Here is a 17,293-nt window from a genome sequence, read left to right on the forward strand (position 1 = left end):
GCTCCAAGACCCAGCCCCATCCCTACTCACCAGCCTGCAGGCACCAGTACTGAGACATCTCAGGCCAAGTGACTAGCTGGGAGGGGACACAGACCCACCACCAGCAGGCCAGCTGCCTGAAGACCTGCTGAGCCCATAGCCAATCCTGGATACAGCCCTGTGCATCAGAGATCCCAGGACGTGGCCCCACACACCAGGGTGCAAACGCTAGATCCGGGACCCCCCAGGGTCCTGCAGCTAGAGACGTGGGGAGCCTGCTCCACCCGCAGTGCACAGGCACCAATCCCAGAACCCCCTGGGCTATAGCCCTGCCCACCAGCCAGCCAGTTCTAGCCTTGGTACCAGCCTCACCCACCAGCAGGTGGACATCTGTCCCCAAACAACTGTAGCCCTGCAGCCTGCCATGGCAGGACCCAGTCCTCTCACCAGCAGGCCAGCCCCAACCCTGAGACACCTTGGGCCCCTCAGCCAGTCGCCCCAGGATCTGACCCCATTCTTCAGCAGGGAGACACAACTTCGGGATACCCTGGACCCTGCAGCCAGCTGTATCAGGAACTGGCCCCACCCAACAGTGATCCAACACCAGCTCTGGGAGCCTTGGACCCTGCAGCCAGAGACCCCAGGACTAGACCCTGCTCAGCAACAGGTCAACTCCAGATTTGGGACACCTTGGGCACCTCAGCCAGTGGCCCTGGGATCTAGCCCCACCCACTAGCTTTGGGACCCCCAGGGCCCACCAGTCAGAGTCCCCAGGACCCAGTTCCACCCACCAGTGAGCCAGCACTAGCCCTGGGACTCCCTGGGGTTCCACAGCCAGCCTTGTCATTAGGCAGCCCTACCAACCAGTGGCCAGCAGCCTCCACACAAGGCAGGGCCTCACAACCAGCTGAACAGGGGGCCAGCCATGCCAACCAGCACGCCCACAGTAGTCTGCCCACCACAACAGAAGGACCCACACAGCCCACATAGGGGGAACCCCTAGAGTACATAGCTCTGGTGACCAGAGCTGCTGGAACGTATAAGATATCTCCTACAAAAGGCCACTTCTCTAACACTGGGAAACATAACAAACCTACCAGATACAAAGGATGAAATTTTGCATTTTCCACAACATGGATGGACCTAGAGGGTATTATGCTTAGTGAAATAAGTCAGACAAAGACAAATACTTTATGTTGTCATTCATATGTGGAACCAGAAAATAAAATAAATGAATCAATATGATAAAACAGAAACAGACTCACAGATATACAGAACAAACTAGTGGTTTCCAGTGGGGCTAGGGAAGAAGGGGGGAGGGGCAACATGGGGGTAGAAGATTAAGAGGTAAAGATGATTATGTATAAAATTAATAATCTACAAGGATATATTGTACAGCACAGGGAATGTAGTCATTATTTTATAATAACGTCAAATGGAGTACAGTTTTGAATCACTATGTTGTACACCTGAAACTACTATAATATTGTAAATCAGCTAGACCTCAATAAAAAAAATCGTTTTAAGAAGAAAAAGTAAAAAACAACAAACAACCAACAAACTACGTTAAATAAATGTTAGTAAGCATATGAGTGAGGAAAAAAAAGAAAGGAAGGAAGGAATGGAGGGAGGGAGGGAGGGAGGGAGGAAGGAAGGAAAACTTAAAGAGCATCATCGATTTTTCATCTTTCTGCTCCTTAATCAATATAACCACTAGACAATATATAAAGTGAAACCATGAAATAAAAACATTCTCCATAAAAATAAGAAAAAAAACCTTTGTATCAAATCATCCTAGACCGTAAAGCATAAAGAAAATAGATACCTGACATCTATGTTTAATATAGATCCCAGGCCAAAAAAAACAACTTTGCATATTTCTCAGCTCAGGAAATCTCTATTTATGCTATTATTTTATCCTTTGTACTGCAATAAGAAGAAGGGAGGTTCTTGCCAGTATCTAGAAAGAAATTTTGCTTCACCCTTAGTATTCTAAGCTTCATGCTCTGATAAGTATGGCCATATGTGTTTCCCCTTCAGGAACAGAAAACTATAGTGCTCGGATTCCTCCAGAGGAAGTGAGATGGCTTGGGCAGAATGAATAAATATCCTTTCTTCATTGCGGTACTGAAAGTCAAGGCATTACAAATGTCAGAAACCAGAAAACAAGGCAGGGGGTATCCACCAGAGCCATGATTTGAAGGGATGGGAAGGAGTCATTGAAATAGAGACCTAGGAACCTGACTTTCCAAATCATACCTAGATGTGTACGCTCAGCTTTTTTAGAAGCCAGCCCCAAACACTTGCCCTCTTTCTTTTTTGCTGCTTCACTCTTCCCCAGTTGATAGCCTCCACCCTCATCCATCATCTCCTCTGTCTCCTGGCCTATTCCAGCCTTTAGTTGCTAAGTCAATATGACTTCCCAACCTAGAATTTAGTGCCTATTCTGGGCTAAGGATACAACAATAAACGAAAAAACATCTCAGCCCTCAATGAGCTTAAATTCTAGATGGAGGAAAAAGACAAAAAATTAATAAATATAAAATTTTTAAAAATAAATTAAAAATTAAAACACAGAGAATTAGTTGACCATATGACAATGATGGTCATCAAATTTTTGACCTGCAAAAATGGCAATTTCATGAGTCAACCTTTATATTAAATTGTGATAATATTTTTTAAATTAAGCAAGGGAGAATAGGTAGTAGGGTGTATGGGAAAGTGAGCACAGAGAGGGTTACAACTTAAAACAGGGCAATCAGTGTCTAAGTGGTAGAATTATATGAGATTGTTTTTCTACTCTTTCATTATTTTTCTAAGGAGCATGCATTCTTTCATAATGAGTTTTTTAAAACTTTATGACATTAAAATTGCTGAAAAACTGAAATGAGTCATACAAACATGTAAATTTTAGGGTATTTACATCAAGCAGGAATATAAGATACAGATCGTATTAACACAATCTTATTCATGCCCTATGAAATTAGGGTAAAATACAGTGTGGTATAAAACATCTAATATTTATGTTCTAAGCCATAAATTTTAAAAATAAGAAAGAAACTATTTTAATGAGTATTGTAGAAATACAACTTATGTTACATTTTTTAAATATGCATGATCAAAGAACAAAACACTCCCATTGTTAGATCACCCAAATAACAGACTGCCATCTAACACATGCTTTTCAGTATTTAAATTGTTTGTGAAACAAAAATGTGGGGAGAGGGAAGCACTACTTACAAAATGTACCTACCTACAAGGCAGCTTAATTAAAAAATAAACTAATATATAACTTAAACACTAAAACAATAACTATGGTATGATGAAAACTTTGTAAATAAATTCCATAAAAATTAGGATACTAGTAAAATTAATTATTAAATTAATCTATTAAACATAGACTAAAATCTAAAAGGAAGAAGTGAATTCTCCTGAATACTGATTGACCTCGCTCAATAATCTTAACAGTGCACATGTGCCCTTTCCTCAAAGGAAATCTCTAAACCAGCACTGTGCAACAGAACTTTCTGCAATGTTGGAAATGTTCTGCCTTGTCCTATAAGGTAACCACTAACTACACATGGCTACTGAGCATTTGAAATGCGGTTCATGCATCTAAGAAACAGAATTTTTTATTTTATTTTAATTATTTAATTTTAATTTAAACAGCCACAAGAGGCTAGTGGCTACCTATCCAGATAGTACAGCTCTAAGAACTGCCTCTTACATCCTTTTTTTAATTAACTCATAGCCTTCCATCTGGCTGATTCCCCACTGTATACAAATTAGGCTCTAGTTCTCACTCTCGGTCTACCGTACTGTCCTCCTGGCCTGAAACTTTCTTCCTAAGTTGTTGCATAGCTGATTTCAGCAAAGCTGTGGTCCAGTGCTGCTCAGCTCAGAAACACTGGCTGACAGAGCCCTGGTCTCTTCCTGCTTGTTCAGGATAAGAAGTGGGATACTAATGCTTTTTTTAAAAAGTGAATAGACAACTAAATGTCCTGTAAGACTTCTTAGATACTAACCCAGAGGGAAGAGGTTAAATCCAGTGATTTATCAAAAGCCACTCCCAAACTTAAAATTCTACTATTCCAAACCTAAAATTCTAGGTAATGACAATTTCCAAAATTATATAGTATTTACAGAATAATTCCAGTACCTTAAACCTTACAAAAATCAACTCCCAAATCAAAGCATCTAATGGCATTATTTGGAATCACACTATCATGCAACCACTCCCCTGACTCACTGAGCAAAAAGGGTAACTTACCTTTTCTGCTGTTCTTAAGATGTTTTAATACTCAAAGTATTATTTTCATAATTTATTGTCATTCATAGGAACTTAGGTCATATATATCTTTATGCAAAATATTGGAGTAAATCTTTCCCTCAATTTTACATTCTTAAAGCTGTTACAGTTGTTCAATTTCAAGCGGATACCCATTTTCTGTTATTTACCAGACTTTATAACTTACAGTCAATAGATACAATAGTTTTAAATATAGTATTTAACTGATATTGGAAAACGAAGTAAAATATAGTAAGAAAAAAATTTTTACAGCAGGATAAGAAACTGGATTCAATGTGTATCTGAAAACAGTGAGTGCAGCTCAAGAAAAACTTACTGATTTAGCAGGACATCAAGAATAAACGATGTTCCAAAGGCACCCAGCAGGAAGCTTGCCTGGTCAACGTGAGTCAACTGCAGTATCAGAAGGATAAAAGGTATTTATTATTCAGCCATAGAGATCAGATGATAAGCACTTCTCATGATCATTTGAAAGTTTTATAATATAAATTAGAAAACCAGTTCAACATAGAAATTAAATAAAAACAAAGTAAAATTTGCACCTTCTTAGAAGCTATTCACTAATCTAAAGTAAAGTACCACTTAATCAAGGAGGGCAAGTACCCTCCCTTTCTGCTTTATCTCAAGTGGTTAAACATTTCATTTCCAAGAAGACTGAACTACATTTCATTCTGTTCCTTTAAAATTAAGCTTTGTAGATTAAAAAAGAAATAGGGAAAAATATGTTCAGTGCAAGAGTAAATTAAGATGATGAATGTGATCTATTTACAAGGAAGACATCTAAACTTCTAAAAAACCCTTTTCATCCTATCTCAAATACATACTTTCAAAGTAATAGTTCAGTTCTAATTTACCAAATGTAATTTCATAGAGGTTTCCACAATTTCCTAAGAGAAAAACTGAGCCTCTGCCCATCTACTGCAAACATCACCCATCAAAAGTTTAATGGGAAAAAAAAAATCACTATTTCCTATGCCAATCTAGGGACTCCCAGAGACAATCACAAGGGACTCTAGAAAACATACAGTGCTACCAATAACATTAATATTAGCGTATTGAGTAACCACATGTAATAACTGAAAAGAAAGGAGGAAGGAAGCAAAACTATTTATTTTGACTCCCCATATTAACAGTAGCTATACCTGAGCAGTAGAACTATAAATTATTTGATTTTTTGGTTCATATTTGTCTATAGTATCCAAAATTTCTACAATAAACATGTATAATTCCTGCAGTGAGAAAAGCAAACATACACTATTTTAGAGACATAAACCATCTGAGCAACTGTATTTATGTAGCACGTGAGGTAGATGGTGGTGCTGGTCCCCGAGAACCAGCGCATCTTAGGAAGGGACATTCTAGGATTCTGTGGGGCACAAAGGGCACCTCAATCAGACCTAGGATTTTCACACTCATTAAGCTATGGTATCAGGAGAAAGGAGAGTGCTTAATAATCATAAAGCTTTCTGGAAACAAAGGATAACCTTTCCATTTTAAAATCTTTGAAATAAGTGGGAGTGGGAGAATGCCACACCTCAGCTGCTAACACATTCCAATCCTCGTGAAACCCCAAGGATGAAGAATTATCTGGATACTTCTTAGCCTCGTTAAACATCCAACCCTAACTCCTCACTCTTCCCAATTAACACCCAGGTTATCACCAAACTCTGGCTTCTTTTTCCTTTTTATGATGGTTTCTTGGATCCACACTTTACTCTTCATTTTCATATCTGCCACATTTCATATCTTCCCTGATTTTCCTAAAACTGACTCCTTACCAAAACCCCAAATGTAAGTCCTATATTTTCTACTACATCAAATACAAACTTTCTCTCTCTGCATATCAAGATCCTCCACAATCACCTCCCCCACCCCAGACATAACAGCACACAAGTTCCCAAGGACCCACCCATATCCCATTCACACTCAGTTCTCTCTTCTACTCTTTAATTCCACAAACTATGTGCATTCCAACTTTTTCTGTAGCTTTCATTCATCACTTGTGCTTTTCCAAACCAGACCCTGGGGTAGTGATCTTCACCATGGCCATTTCCCAGAAATGGCCCTATTCATCCTTCAAGACTTAGATCAAGTTCCTTTTTGTATTAGTCTACCCGGGCTACCATAAGAAAGTACCACAGACCGGATGACGTAAACAACAGAAATTTGCTTTCTCACAGTTCTGGAGGCTGGAAGTCCAAGCTCAAGGTGTTGGCAGATTTGGTTTCTCCTGAGGCCTCTCTCCTTGGCTTGCAGATGGCCACATGGCTTCCTCTCTATGCATGTGTACCCCAGGTCTCTCTCTCTCTCTCTCTCTCTCTCCTCTTATAAGGATATCAGTCATATTGGATTAGCATCCACCCTTACAACTTCATTTAATCTAATTACCTCTTTAAACACCCTGTCACCAAATACAGTCCCATTAGCAGTTAGGGCTTCAACATATAAATTTTGGAGGGGACACAATTCAATCCAAACTTTCCTCTCCCAGGAAGTCTTCCCAATCCCTTCTAGCTTCCTTCTCTCCTCTTCCTCAATACGGTTCATTTTGATATGAGGGCCTCAGTACTGACCAGCATCAGGTATTCAATAAGTATTTCCTGACTGACTGACTCATTTGAGGGTTTGTTTGATCAATTACCTGCACGCATACATGAACAACAATTGCACAGCTATAAATTACCTGCTTACAGAAATGCCATCCTTCCATCAAGTTGTTCTTAATGCCACCTCAATGGATAATTTCTTTTCTCTAAAAGCTCTTTGAGTTTCCTGAAGTGCTAACAACCATGTTTTGGGAACAGCCTGAGGAAAGCTCTGTCTCAATTAAAAAGAACCTCTCTCTCCTCCATTCTTTCTCAGCATTTATTATGAACATGGCAGAGGACACATGTTATTCATCACGGCATCATGATTACAGCTTGGATCAAAATAACATTACTATTCTTTTTTAGCAAGATATTTACTGTTTGCATTAATTCTGTCTAATTCTTATATTTTCTTTTTCCTGCAGCTTCAGTTTACATCTGGTATTTTACTTTATTGACCTCATCCATGTCCCAAGGAGAAACCCATTATGTAAATTCAACAGAAAATCTATTTGACAGCATGTTTAACTGCCGTTAGTGAAAAATGTTTGCATTATTGATAGTAATAGGAACGGGATTATATTAATATTGTTTTAATGTAAGGAAGGCTTCCTTAGACTGTATACAGATTGATTCATTCAACAAACATCTGAGAGTCTACCAAGTGCTGGGAACTCTTCTGATTTAGGGAGCAAGATGAAGAAGACTGATCATGTTTCCGCTCTAGTGGGGCTTATCTTCTAGTGGAAGGAGATAGAAAGTGATAAATAAAATGACAGAAAATGAACAATTAGATAAAAATAAACTTAGAATATAAATACACTGTTCTCAGATTTAATAAAACAGGGTAAACAGGTAACCAGGGTAGATAGGGTTCTAGGTGGTATGGAGGCCTCTCTGAGGAGATGACATCTGGATGATGACCTGGATGATTAGAAGGGATCTATGGCAGACAGACTGATGGCCCCAAAGATGCCCACACTCTAATCTCTGGAACTTGTGAACATGTTACCTCACACAGCAAAAGGGACTTCGCAGATGTGATAAAGTTAGGGACCCTGAGATGGGGAGAGTATACTGGATTATCCAGGTGGACCCAATGTAGTCACCAGAGTCTTATAAGGATCAGAGTCAGAGAAGGAGATGTGATGATAGAAGTAGAGATTAAAATGAGGTTAGGAAAAGGCCACATGCCAAGGAATGTTGGCAGCCTCTAGAAACTGGAAAAAACAAGGAACAATTTTCCCCTAAAGCCCCCAAAAGGAGCATAGCCCTGAGAACACCTTCATTTTAGCCTTTTAAGACCTAATTCAGGCTTCTGATCTCTAGAACTGTAAGAAAATTAATTTTAGTTGTTTTATGACATTAAGTTAGTGGTATAACGTGTTACAGCAGCAATGGGAAACTAATACAGCATCACTGGCAATGTCCCTGAACATTTAGAAAAGCAACTCCAATAACGAGTTGATTGCATCAGTGTTCAATGTCATTTTCCTCCGTGGCTGGGTTAAAACCAAGGCACCTGCACCAGTAGAACTGACACTCATGAAGGCAAAAGGATCAAACTCCAAACATAGGACTTCCCAGCCAAAACAAATTTGCAGTAGTAATCACGAAAATACATGTTAGCATGGTTTCCTTGCATTCTGGATGGTCATCTACCATTCAGGCACCTGCCATCCCCATATGTCTGACTTAACAAGTAGGCTGAAGAGAAGAAACATATTTACCTCTTTAGGTTATCTTGGAGAAATTATAAATTAAGTAGAATTACACTGAACTCATGCAATTAACAATCCAGCTTATTATTCAACACCTTAATCTTAGACCTTACCTTCTTAGCTCAAAAGAAAAGAAAATGTTTAAGAAGAGAGAACTAGTCTAATCAGGATATTCCTCTTTATTTTGGTGGGGGAGTGCCTAACATATATTGCCCCCCAAAATTCTAATATGTATTAACTTAACTAGAAGATTAAAAGGTAGTAATGGCTCTTAGAGACATTTGAAAATTATTATTATTTTGCAGAAATGCATTTTTTCAAATTACTATATAAGAATGACTTGTGATTTTAAAATCTATTAACCAAATGCCTTGTTACCCTAGAATAACCTAGAGCTCATATAATACACATCCTTATTTTACAAATAAGGAAACTGAGGCATGTGGGTAAAAGTCATTTCCAAATCACCCTGTTTGGTAGTAGGGCAGCATTTCACCTCCTGGCAGGCCTTTTCCATCATGCTTCATCTTTGCTTTCATTCTGCAGTTTGCAGGTGCTTGCAGGTTTTACTGGGTTCTAAAGAGCACTTCTAGAGCATATGAGAAGAAAATCAAACCATGAAAAACAATCTTTGGAACTCTGACTTCATCAGAAAAGTCAGTAACATTACCACATCTGACACAAAGCACAACCTTAGAAATTAAGCATTATACTTTACAATACACATGGAAATCCATTTTTTAAGAAAAAAAATTACACAGGTATGGTAAAGTGTGTGTGTTTTAAGCAGTGAGGCTGACTTTGATCATAGCTGTGAAAAAAGACTGAGGGAGAAAAAGGCAAAAATATAAAATAACTATCCAGATGGCAAGAAAACTTAATAAATCAATATAATTACATAAGGATAATTTAAATTTCAAATTTCAAAAATGAATCATAGAATTTTAGGACCAGAAGAACCTGATACAGTCCCCAGATTGAGGCCTGTTTATTATCCATGAGCAATAGCTGAAACTTAAATGTGAAGTTAATGTAACCCCCAAGCTCCTTATGCATTTTGCTTCTTAGCAGCCTGTCTTTTTCTCCTCACATCTCCTAGAGCCATGAACCAGAGCAACCCTACATATTACAAAGAGCAGACATAAATGAACTTTTCAAGCTTGTCTTACTTACAACCTTTTTTTTTTTTAAAGATTTTGTTGTTGATGTGGACCATTTTTAAAGTCTTCATTGAATTTGTTACAATATTGTTTTGTTTTACGTTTTTGGCTTTTTTTTTGGCTGCGAGGCATGTGGGATCTTAGCTCCCCGACCAGGGATCGAACCCGCACCCCCTGCATTGGAAGGCGAAGTCTTAACCACTGGACTGCCAGGGAAGTCCCTACAACCTTTTTTTAAAGCAAAAATGACACTAAAACTGTCATGGTAGAATCAGAACTTTGACACAAGGAGAAAGACAGGTAGTTTGGGTTTTTAATTAAGCTCAACCTGAATAATGAATCAATGAATATCAGTGGCGTGGGAGTATTACCAGTCAAACAGTATTGTACAACAGGATAATTCTGAAAATAATTAACATAATTAAAACAAAGTCTTCAATGTATGTAACAGAATCTTTAGCTATTCTGCATCCTAAATTCTTCTTTGCCATTTGATTGCTTCTATTTAGTTTTTTTTAAAAATATAGGTGTAATTCCTGGTATCCAATACTTTGAGCTCAATAAAAAAACAAAATACCAATAATTACTTTTATCTATTTTCCCTGGTCTTCTACATCAGACAAGGCAACTGAAGAATCACCATAACCTGACTGTAATTACTCCATTGCCTTATGTGGACTTCTGACAAAACAGTTCAAACAGACTGACACTACAACCTATTAACATTAAGATTCCTCATTCTAGAATTTCCTGTAGCCACATCAACAATATTGTTTTCCCCTGTTACTAAAGATATGGAACTTATTGAAGCAGAATTGTATAACAATGGCTTCTTTTAACAGAGGATTCTACCAAATAGATCTACCTAATACATAAATTAGCACAATATGTAAGAGCATTAGTGTTTTCTATTCATAATTGTATATCTATGACTCTATGTTAAATGCTTCCCTCTTTTCATGTGGTCAACTCAATCATGTCCATAGTTGTCATAATCTGTATCTTATATTGCATTTAATTTACATATTATCTTTAACCAAAATGCTCTTAAAATCCAACCTTCTATATTTAATATTGCAAGAACCAAATAGTGTCCAGCAACAGGACATTTTAAAACAAAATGAAAGAAAACAAAAAAGCATAGCCTTTAAAGCCAGGCTTTAAAGCCAGGGTTTGAATTCTGGGTCTTCCATTTATTAATGGAACAAACTAGGGCAAATTGTTTAATGTCTCTGAACTGAAAGTCCTTGTCTCTAAAAGACCAAAAATAATAATACACACTCTGTAGCTTTATTGTGAAAACGAAAGGATAAGTTACAATCCATTCAACCTTTATGGAGCACTGACCATACCTCAGGAAACACACCAGGCTCTGGGGATACAAAGAACAGTCAGATATGGCCCCTGCACCCGGGAAACTCACAGTCAAAAAGGGGAGCTGCTACACAAATTATTACAAAATATTTGAAAGTCCAATAATAGATATATGTACAAGGTATAACAGCAGCCCTCTGACTATAGGATTACAGAGAGTTGAGGAGGTGCTCCTAGACCAAGAATGCAGGGGAAAGCACTCCTGGTAAAAGACCCTACAAAGGCACAAAAATGGGAAACTCAACACATTCAGGGATTGTAGGAAATGCTATATTCCTGAGACAGAAGATGTGAGGCATCTATTGTGGGAGAACAGGCTGGAACCCCAAATGCCAAAGAACTTCCAAACCAGTGGTTCTCAATCCTGATTGCATATTAGGCTTGCTCAGGAAGCTTTTTAAAAAATACCACTGCCTGGGCCCCAAACTCAGAGATTCTAATTCTTTTGGTCTGGGATGGATCCTGGGCATCAATATTTTTTAAAGAGCTACCCTGTGATTCTGAGGGGTGGCCAAGGGTTCAGAACCACTAGTATAAAACAATGTAAGAAATGTACTCTTTATCCGGGAAACAATAAGAAATGGATGTAAAAGGCTTTGAGATGATAGATGTTCAATAAACAATAGCTCCTTTCCCTTATCTTCACAATTTACGACAAAATATGTTTAGCTTTGAAACTGATGATCTACTTACTGAATCCCCCTATATTTCTTGCAAGTAAAATGTATGTTCTTTTGACAATTTACTGCCTGAATTTTGTCGTTGAGTTCAACCAAAATAATAAAAGTTTTAAAAGTTAAAAAAAAAAAAAGGAGAGGGAGAGTAAGAGAAGGCCAAAAAAGGAGGTAAAAGGGATTCCATCTGGTGGCCTCCCCAGATAAATTAAGTGAGGGCCAAGAAACATCTCTGCAAGCACCTTAGCATACTATTTTGCACACAGCAGACTCTCAACACACTATAAGAAAAAAAAAGGAAGGACAAGGAGCAATAGATTGGAACTCCCACGGGAATTTTTAAAGAGCTAACCATGTGGGTCTAATGAGTAACCAATTCCCATGGAATTCCTCTCTAGTCATACTTGCTCTATAATTCAAATGCCGGTTCTTGCTATTATTTGAAGCAAAAAATTTTACAATTGATGTAAACATGTTCCACTGTTGTGGACATGCGCCTGTTTGGGGATGTATTACCCAAGGACAGAGATTATGTCATATAGATCTCAGCAGCCAGGAGCCCTAGGTGAAGCCAAATACACCACAAAAAAAAAAAAAAAAAAAAAAGGCTTTTCTTAGGTGAGTTATTGAGAGGCATTCTGTGAATTTGCCTTGCTGAGTTTCCAGTTCTGACGTCACTGAAAGCCCTCGACTCTGTGATTCCTGGCGGCCGAGGACTCCTCTCTCCAGTGGCCCCTGCTCCAACAAGCTGGAGGTGGAGGGGCTGTGCCGACACTGGCATCAGCTCTGATTTTCTCCTCTCCATTCAGGAAGTCAGGCAGCCTCATTACCTATTTATGCTCTGCTATCTTCTGATAAATCAGTCTCTCCATCATCTTGGCTATTAACTGCCCATTACTAGGCCTTCATTTCGGGCCTGAACAAGAAAACGCTTTCTCTCAGAAGCCTGAAAGTCGGAGCAGACCTTTACGATCTTTAGCATCCTGAGAATAATACCATATGTAGTCATATTGAGCTGTAATTTAATCCGAGTACAAGGAACTCCAACGTTTGGATGCAACAAAATCAGGAGACAAAATCCCTCAGATGAACCAGCCCTGGGAAACAGATACTCTACCTTAATGCAAGAAAGGCTTGGGAGAAAAATTACAGGTCTTCCTGGCCTCACTGCTGACTTGACATTTGATTTTTGGAGCTACTAAAACTTTCTCTGCTTCACCTTGTTTTTCCCCAAATGTGAACTGAAAATAGTATGAATTATAGAATGCTGTGAGAATAACACCTTACATTTTTGTTTATGGTGAAAGAGTATATAAAAGCTTGTTGCAAAGAATAATGTAACTACTGAGAGTTAAATAAAACACAGGTAAAAAGAACAGAGGAGGGGAAAGGCAGTTAAGCTATTATATTATCAAATGAATAACTAGTCAGTTCAGCTCTAAATTGGATGATTTTAAAAGCAGGCCTGGAACTTCCCTGGTGGTGCAGTCGTTAAGACTCCGCACTTCCAATACAGGGGGCGTGGGTTCAATCCCTTGTCAGGGAATAAGATCCCACATGCTGCACGGCGCGGCCAAAAGATATAAAATAAATAAATAAAATTTGTTTAAAAAAATAAAAATAAAAGCAGGCCTGGAAATAAGTGTCATCTCTGCCAGCTGGGTCACAGTCTTTCCTGGAGGCAACATCAGAAATAGGCCAAGTCTAAAGAAGAAAATTAAGAATGGTGAGTTCTTCACATCAACATTCACTTCATCCAGTTGTTAAGGCAATGGATTTTTGTTTGCTTGCTTGCTTAATTTCACCTTCCTTACATAGATATTAGAGGCATCTGAGAGTTAAGGCTCACTTCCATGAAAGGGCCAGCTCCCAGTGTTTGAGGAAAGAAAAATCAGAGCTATCACTGACCAAAATGCCATGATAAATAGCGGACATGTAAGAATTCCATAGTATTTTCTTTAAGAAACAAATTTACATAGGGTAAGAAAGTTTTTTGTCTCCTAGAACTAAAGACTAAAACTACATAATTATAGAGGACTTTCTGCTCACACATATACATATATACACATGCATACTAAACTTTAGAAGGAACAGATTCTTTCTTTACTATCTCAACTGCCCAAGAGTTTTCCAAGAACACAGTCGAGAAATAATCTTAGTAAAATATTGCAAGAGCAAAGCTCCTGCTTAAAAGAAAAAGAAGAAAAAGGCAGTAAGTCTCTAATATCAAGAATCTTCAAAAGATGTTTTTTTATCTGTAACTTGACAGTCACCCACCAAAGGCTTTCTTTACTGGGACACAAAATGAGACACAAACCTTGCAAAAATATCTATTTATTTTGGGGGATTTCCCAAGTAGCTAGAATGAAGATTGGTTGGAAGAACACACCAGTTATCTCAATTACCACAATTATGAAATGAAGGAAGGAATGGATAGTGTGTGTGTGTGTGTGTGTGTGTGTGTGTGTGTGAAGGGGGGGGGGACTTGACCAATTAAGAGCAAGCATGCAGATTACCAGCCATCCCTAAGGAAACCATGTCTCAGAAACATGGAATCTTTCAATGCGTGCATAGGTTAGAACATAGCAAGATTCTGCTACAGAGATTCAGTATGACATGAATCTGCCCCCCAAATTCTTAAACTGATGGGCTTCCACATACTACCAGCTGGTGTCTCCAAGCTGCTTTGAAAGGTAACTCCTTGCCCTTAAATTATAGGGAAATTGAAAGAATCCATTCATGATGCATGTTTATTAGAAAACAAATACCCAGTGAGAAAATTTTTGTTAAATGTGCTGCATTACATGTATCAGATCTACAGTTTCTCTGGGATATGGACTTCAAAAGCATCTGAATCTAAAGAAATTAAAGAGTAAAAATTTTCCAACACATTACTAGGAAATATCTAAGGGGTAGCAAAATAATGAAATTACTCTGTTGGACAAGAGTAATTAAAAAACTCTAGACATTACTTTTCCTTGCACTTCCATTATTTATTGGCACTAGTGACTACTGCCCCTTGCAATAAGTAGATCAATCGTGTTACTTAATCCTTAGCACTAAACACTTTCCCTAGAAAAGTGAAATGCCTTTTAAAAATACATTGATTGTAAATAATCTCTTCAAGCAGGAATTCTAAGAGATACTGCTATTGAGAGAGATAGAAAACCTCACCAAACCAAGTCACATTAACCATTGTACATCCAATAATGCTTCCATGTGCATGTGTGTGCATACCTGCGTATACATCACGGCAGGAATAGCTTGTAGTCAGCTGTAACCTAGAAAATAATTACTACTCAAAACAAGTAAACTCTGTAGTGCTGGTGAGTTCAACTCTAAAAAGATCTAATAGAAGGAATAACTGCTGCTCTAAAATGGAGACAGGATATAAATCCTCATTGGAGGGTCTCTAGACCTAGGACAAGGTAACAGTGTCTAGTGATGTAAAGTCAGAATCAAATGTAGACTATCCCTTAGGCCTGAAATATGTCTTCATTACAAGAAAAAACCACGACAAAACTTCGGAGATTTCTAACTATTGTTATGACTTTGTGTCTGAATAAAAAGAAATAAAATCCAGGTCTGACCACTCTTTTCTTCACTGGCATGAACTCAGCTCTTGATAGAAACAATATCATGTCAAAGGTTGATGGAACTTGACCTCCTCTGTGTTAGAAACAGAAAGGGTAGGGAATTCCCTGGTGTCCAGTGATTAGGACTTGGCGCTTTCACTGCTGAGGGCCTGGGTTCAATCTCTGGTCGGGGAACTAAGATCTCACAACCTGTGTGGTGTGGCCAAAACAACAACACCAAAAAAAAAGATCCAAAAAACAGAAACGATTCACAGATAGGATCACAAGGAGCCATGACCTTGTGAAGGCGTGTCAGTGGAGCTTGGGAGCCAATAGCTTGATTAGAGCCATTCATACTTCCCTCTGTTTAAACTCTCTGCCTTAACAAAAGAGCAAGCATGCAGGGGCACTGAACTGTTTTCAATGTTCCATACATGACTCAGGCTTCTATGCTGTTGATGTGTTTTGACATAAAGCTGAATAAACCAAACTCTATAGTTGTTGCCTCTATTGGGGGCAAATTACGGCAGTTTAACGAGGCCTCTGTGCCTCTGACACGCTGGGTTAAAGAAAGGATTCCTAAAAGATATCCTGATTCTCTTTTATAAAGGAAAACTTCTGGGCACAGCCTTCCTTTCTGTTCGTTTTATAATTGTTTTTGTTTGTTTATTTTTACTTCTTGTTGCTCTGAAGCAAATGAATACTTTGAAGTAACAGAGAGTTCACTTTTCAATTAATTTATTAAATGATACCCTGGGAGAATGTCTTGACTTCTGAGAAGTGTGTACGCCGTCACTCTGAACTACCCCCACTGGGCTTCTGGGAAGCTGCCTCCTGGCAAAGCCTCCTGACCAAAATGTTCCCTAGATCAGCATCCTCAGCAAACTGCCGCCAAGCCATCCTTTTTGTCCTTCTCTGGCCTTCCCTGCAGGTCCCATCCCCTCCCTCACCACCATCACGTCCTGAACCCCTACCTGTGCTCAGGACTCCATGAGGACCATAGCGGATGCTATGAAAGATACAACCCCTGCCCACAGATTTGTATGGTCTGGTAAAACATGTTACTCTTGTACAGGCAGTAACATAATCCAGTAGTACTAAACTCTTTTGTCCTAAAGAGTTTTCCCTCTCTTTTAGAAATGTGAGCAGTTACTTATGAAAAGTGGCAGAGGGTAGTGGCTAAGACTCCAGGTTCCAGAGCCAAATTTCCTGTTTCAAATTCTACCTCCACCCCTTCCCAAACCGAACAATCTCGGGCAAGTCATTTAAGCTCCCTGTGCCTCAGTTTCTCCATTTAGTAAATGGGAACAACAGTATCAACTTCTGAGGATTGCTGAGAAGACTGAATACCTGTAAACTATATAGAACAGTCTAGTTCCCTCAGTGTTATTTATTATTACACCGCATGAGCGGCCAAAGTCTGAGGGTGCGTGACGAGAATTCTGTGTTACATCCAGAAGTCAGAATTATTCTTGCTTCCCCCTTGTCACTTCCAGATGACAGTTCCTCTATTCCTCTCTCCTTGAGGTCCATGCCTCACAGCTACACCACCCTCCATTCTCAACTCTGGACCAAGTGCCTCTGTATTCCCAGCACTACTCAGTACCTCGTTTGGCACAAAGCACATGCTCACTTACAAATTTAAAACAAATCTGACAACTCTTATTTGACAGTAAGATGGACAAACGTTATTTTGCAAACTGTAAATTAGCCCAAAATGGGAAGTATTGCTAGTTCTCAGGAATATAACCCTAACAAAGGTTGCTTTCATCTAGTTAGTTAAACCAATTATTTTATTGGTTTCTTTGTTAGTTCTCCAGTAGTTTATAAGCACTATCGCTGTTATAGAGGGTAAAACCTTTACCAGCAGATGCATTCTACTCCTTAAAAATTTCTTACCTGTGTCCCTGTGC

General features: G+C 38.8%; 1 protein-coding gene across 6 annotated transcripts in view; it reads right to left on the reverse strand.

Moving 5' to 3' along the window:
• ADAM22 (ADAM metallopeptidase domain 22) overlaps nt 1–17,293 on the reverse strand; it is a 237,541-nt gene that overhangs the window by 198,755 nt on the left and 21,493 nt on the right. For all 6 annotated transcript variants that reach the window (XM_061198592.1, XM_061198589.1, XM_061198590.1 and 3 more), the window contains exon 3: nt 4,605–4,681. In XM_061198592.1, coding sequence (XP_061054575.1) covers nt 4,605–4,681 — 77 coding nt within the window. The remainder of the gene's footprint in view (nt 1–4,604; nt 4,682–17,293) is intronic.

This window comes from Eubalaena glacialis, chromosome 8 (assembly GCF_028564815.1).
Source record: "Eubalaena glacialis isolate mEubGla1 chromosome 8, mEubGla1.1.hap2.+ XY, whole genome shotgun sequence".
NCBI classification, from domain to species: domain Eukaryota; kingdom Metazoa; phylum Chordata; class Mammalia; order Artiodactyla; family Balaenidae; genus Eubalaena; species Eubalaena glacialis.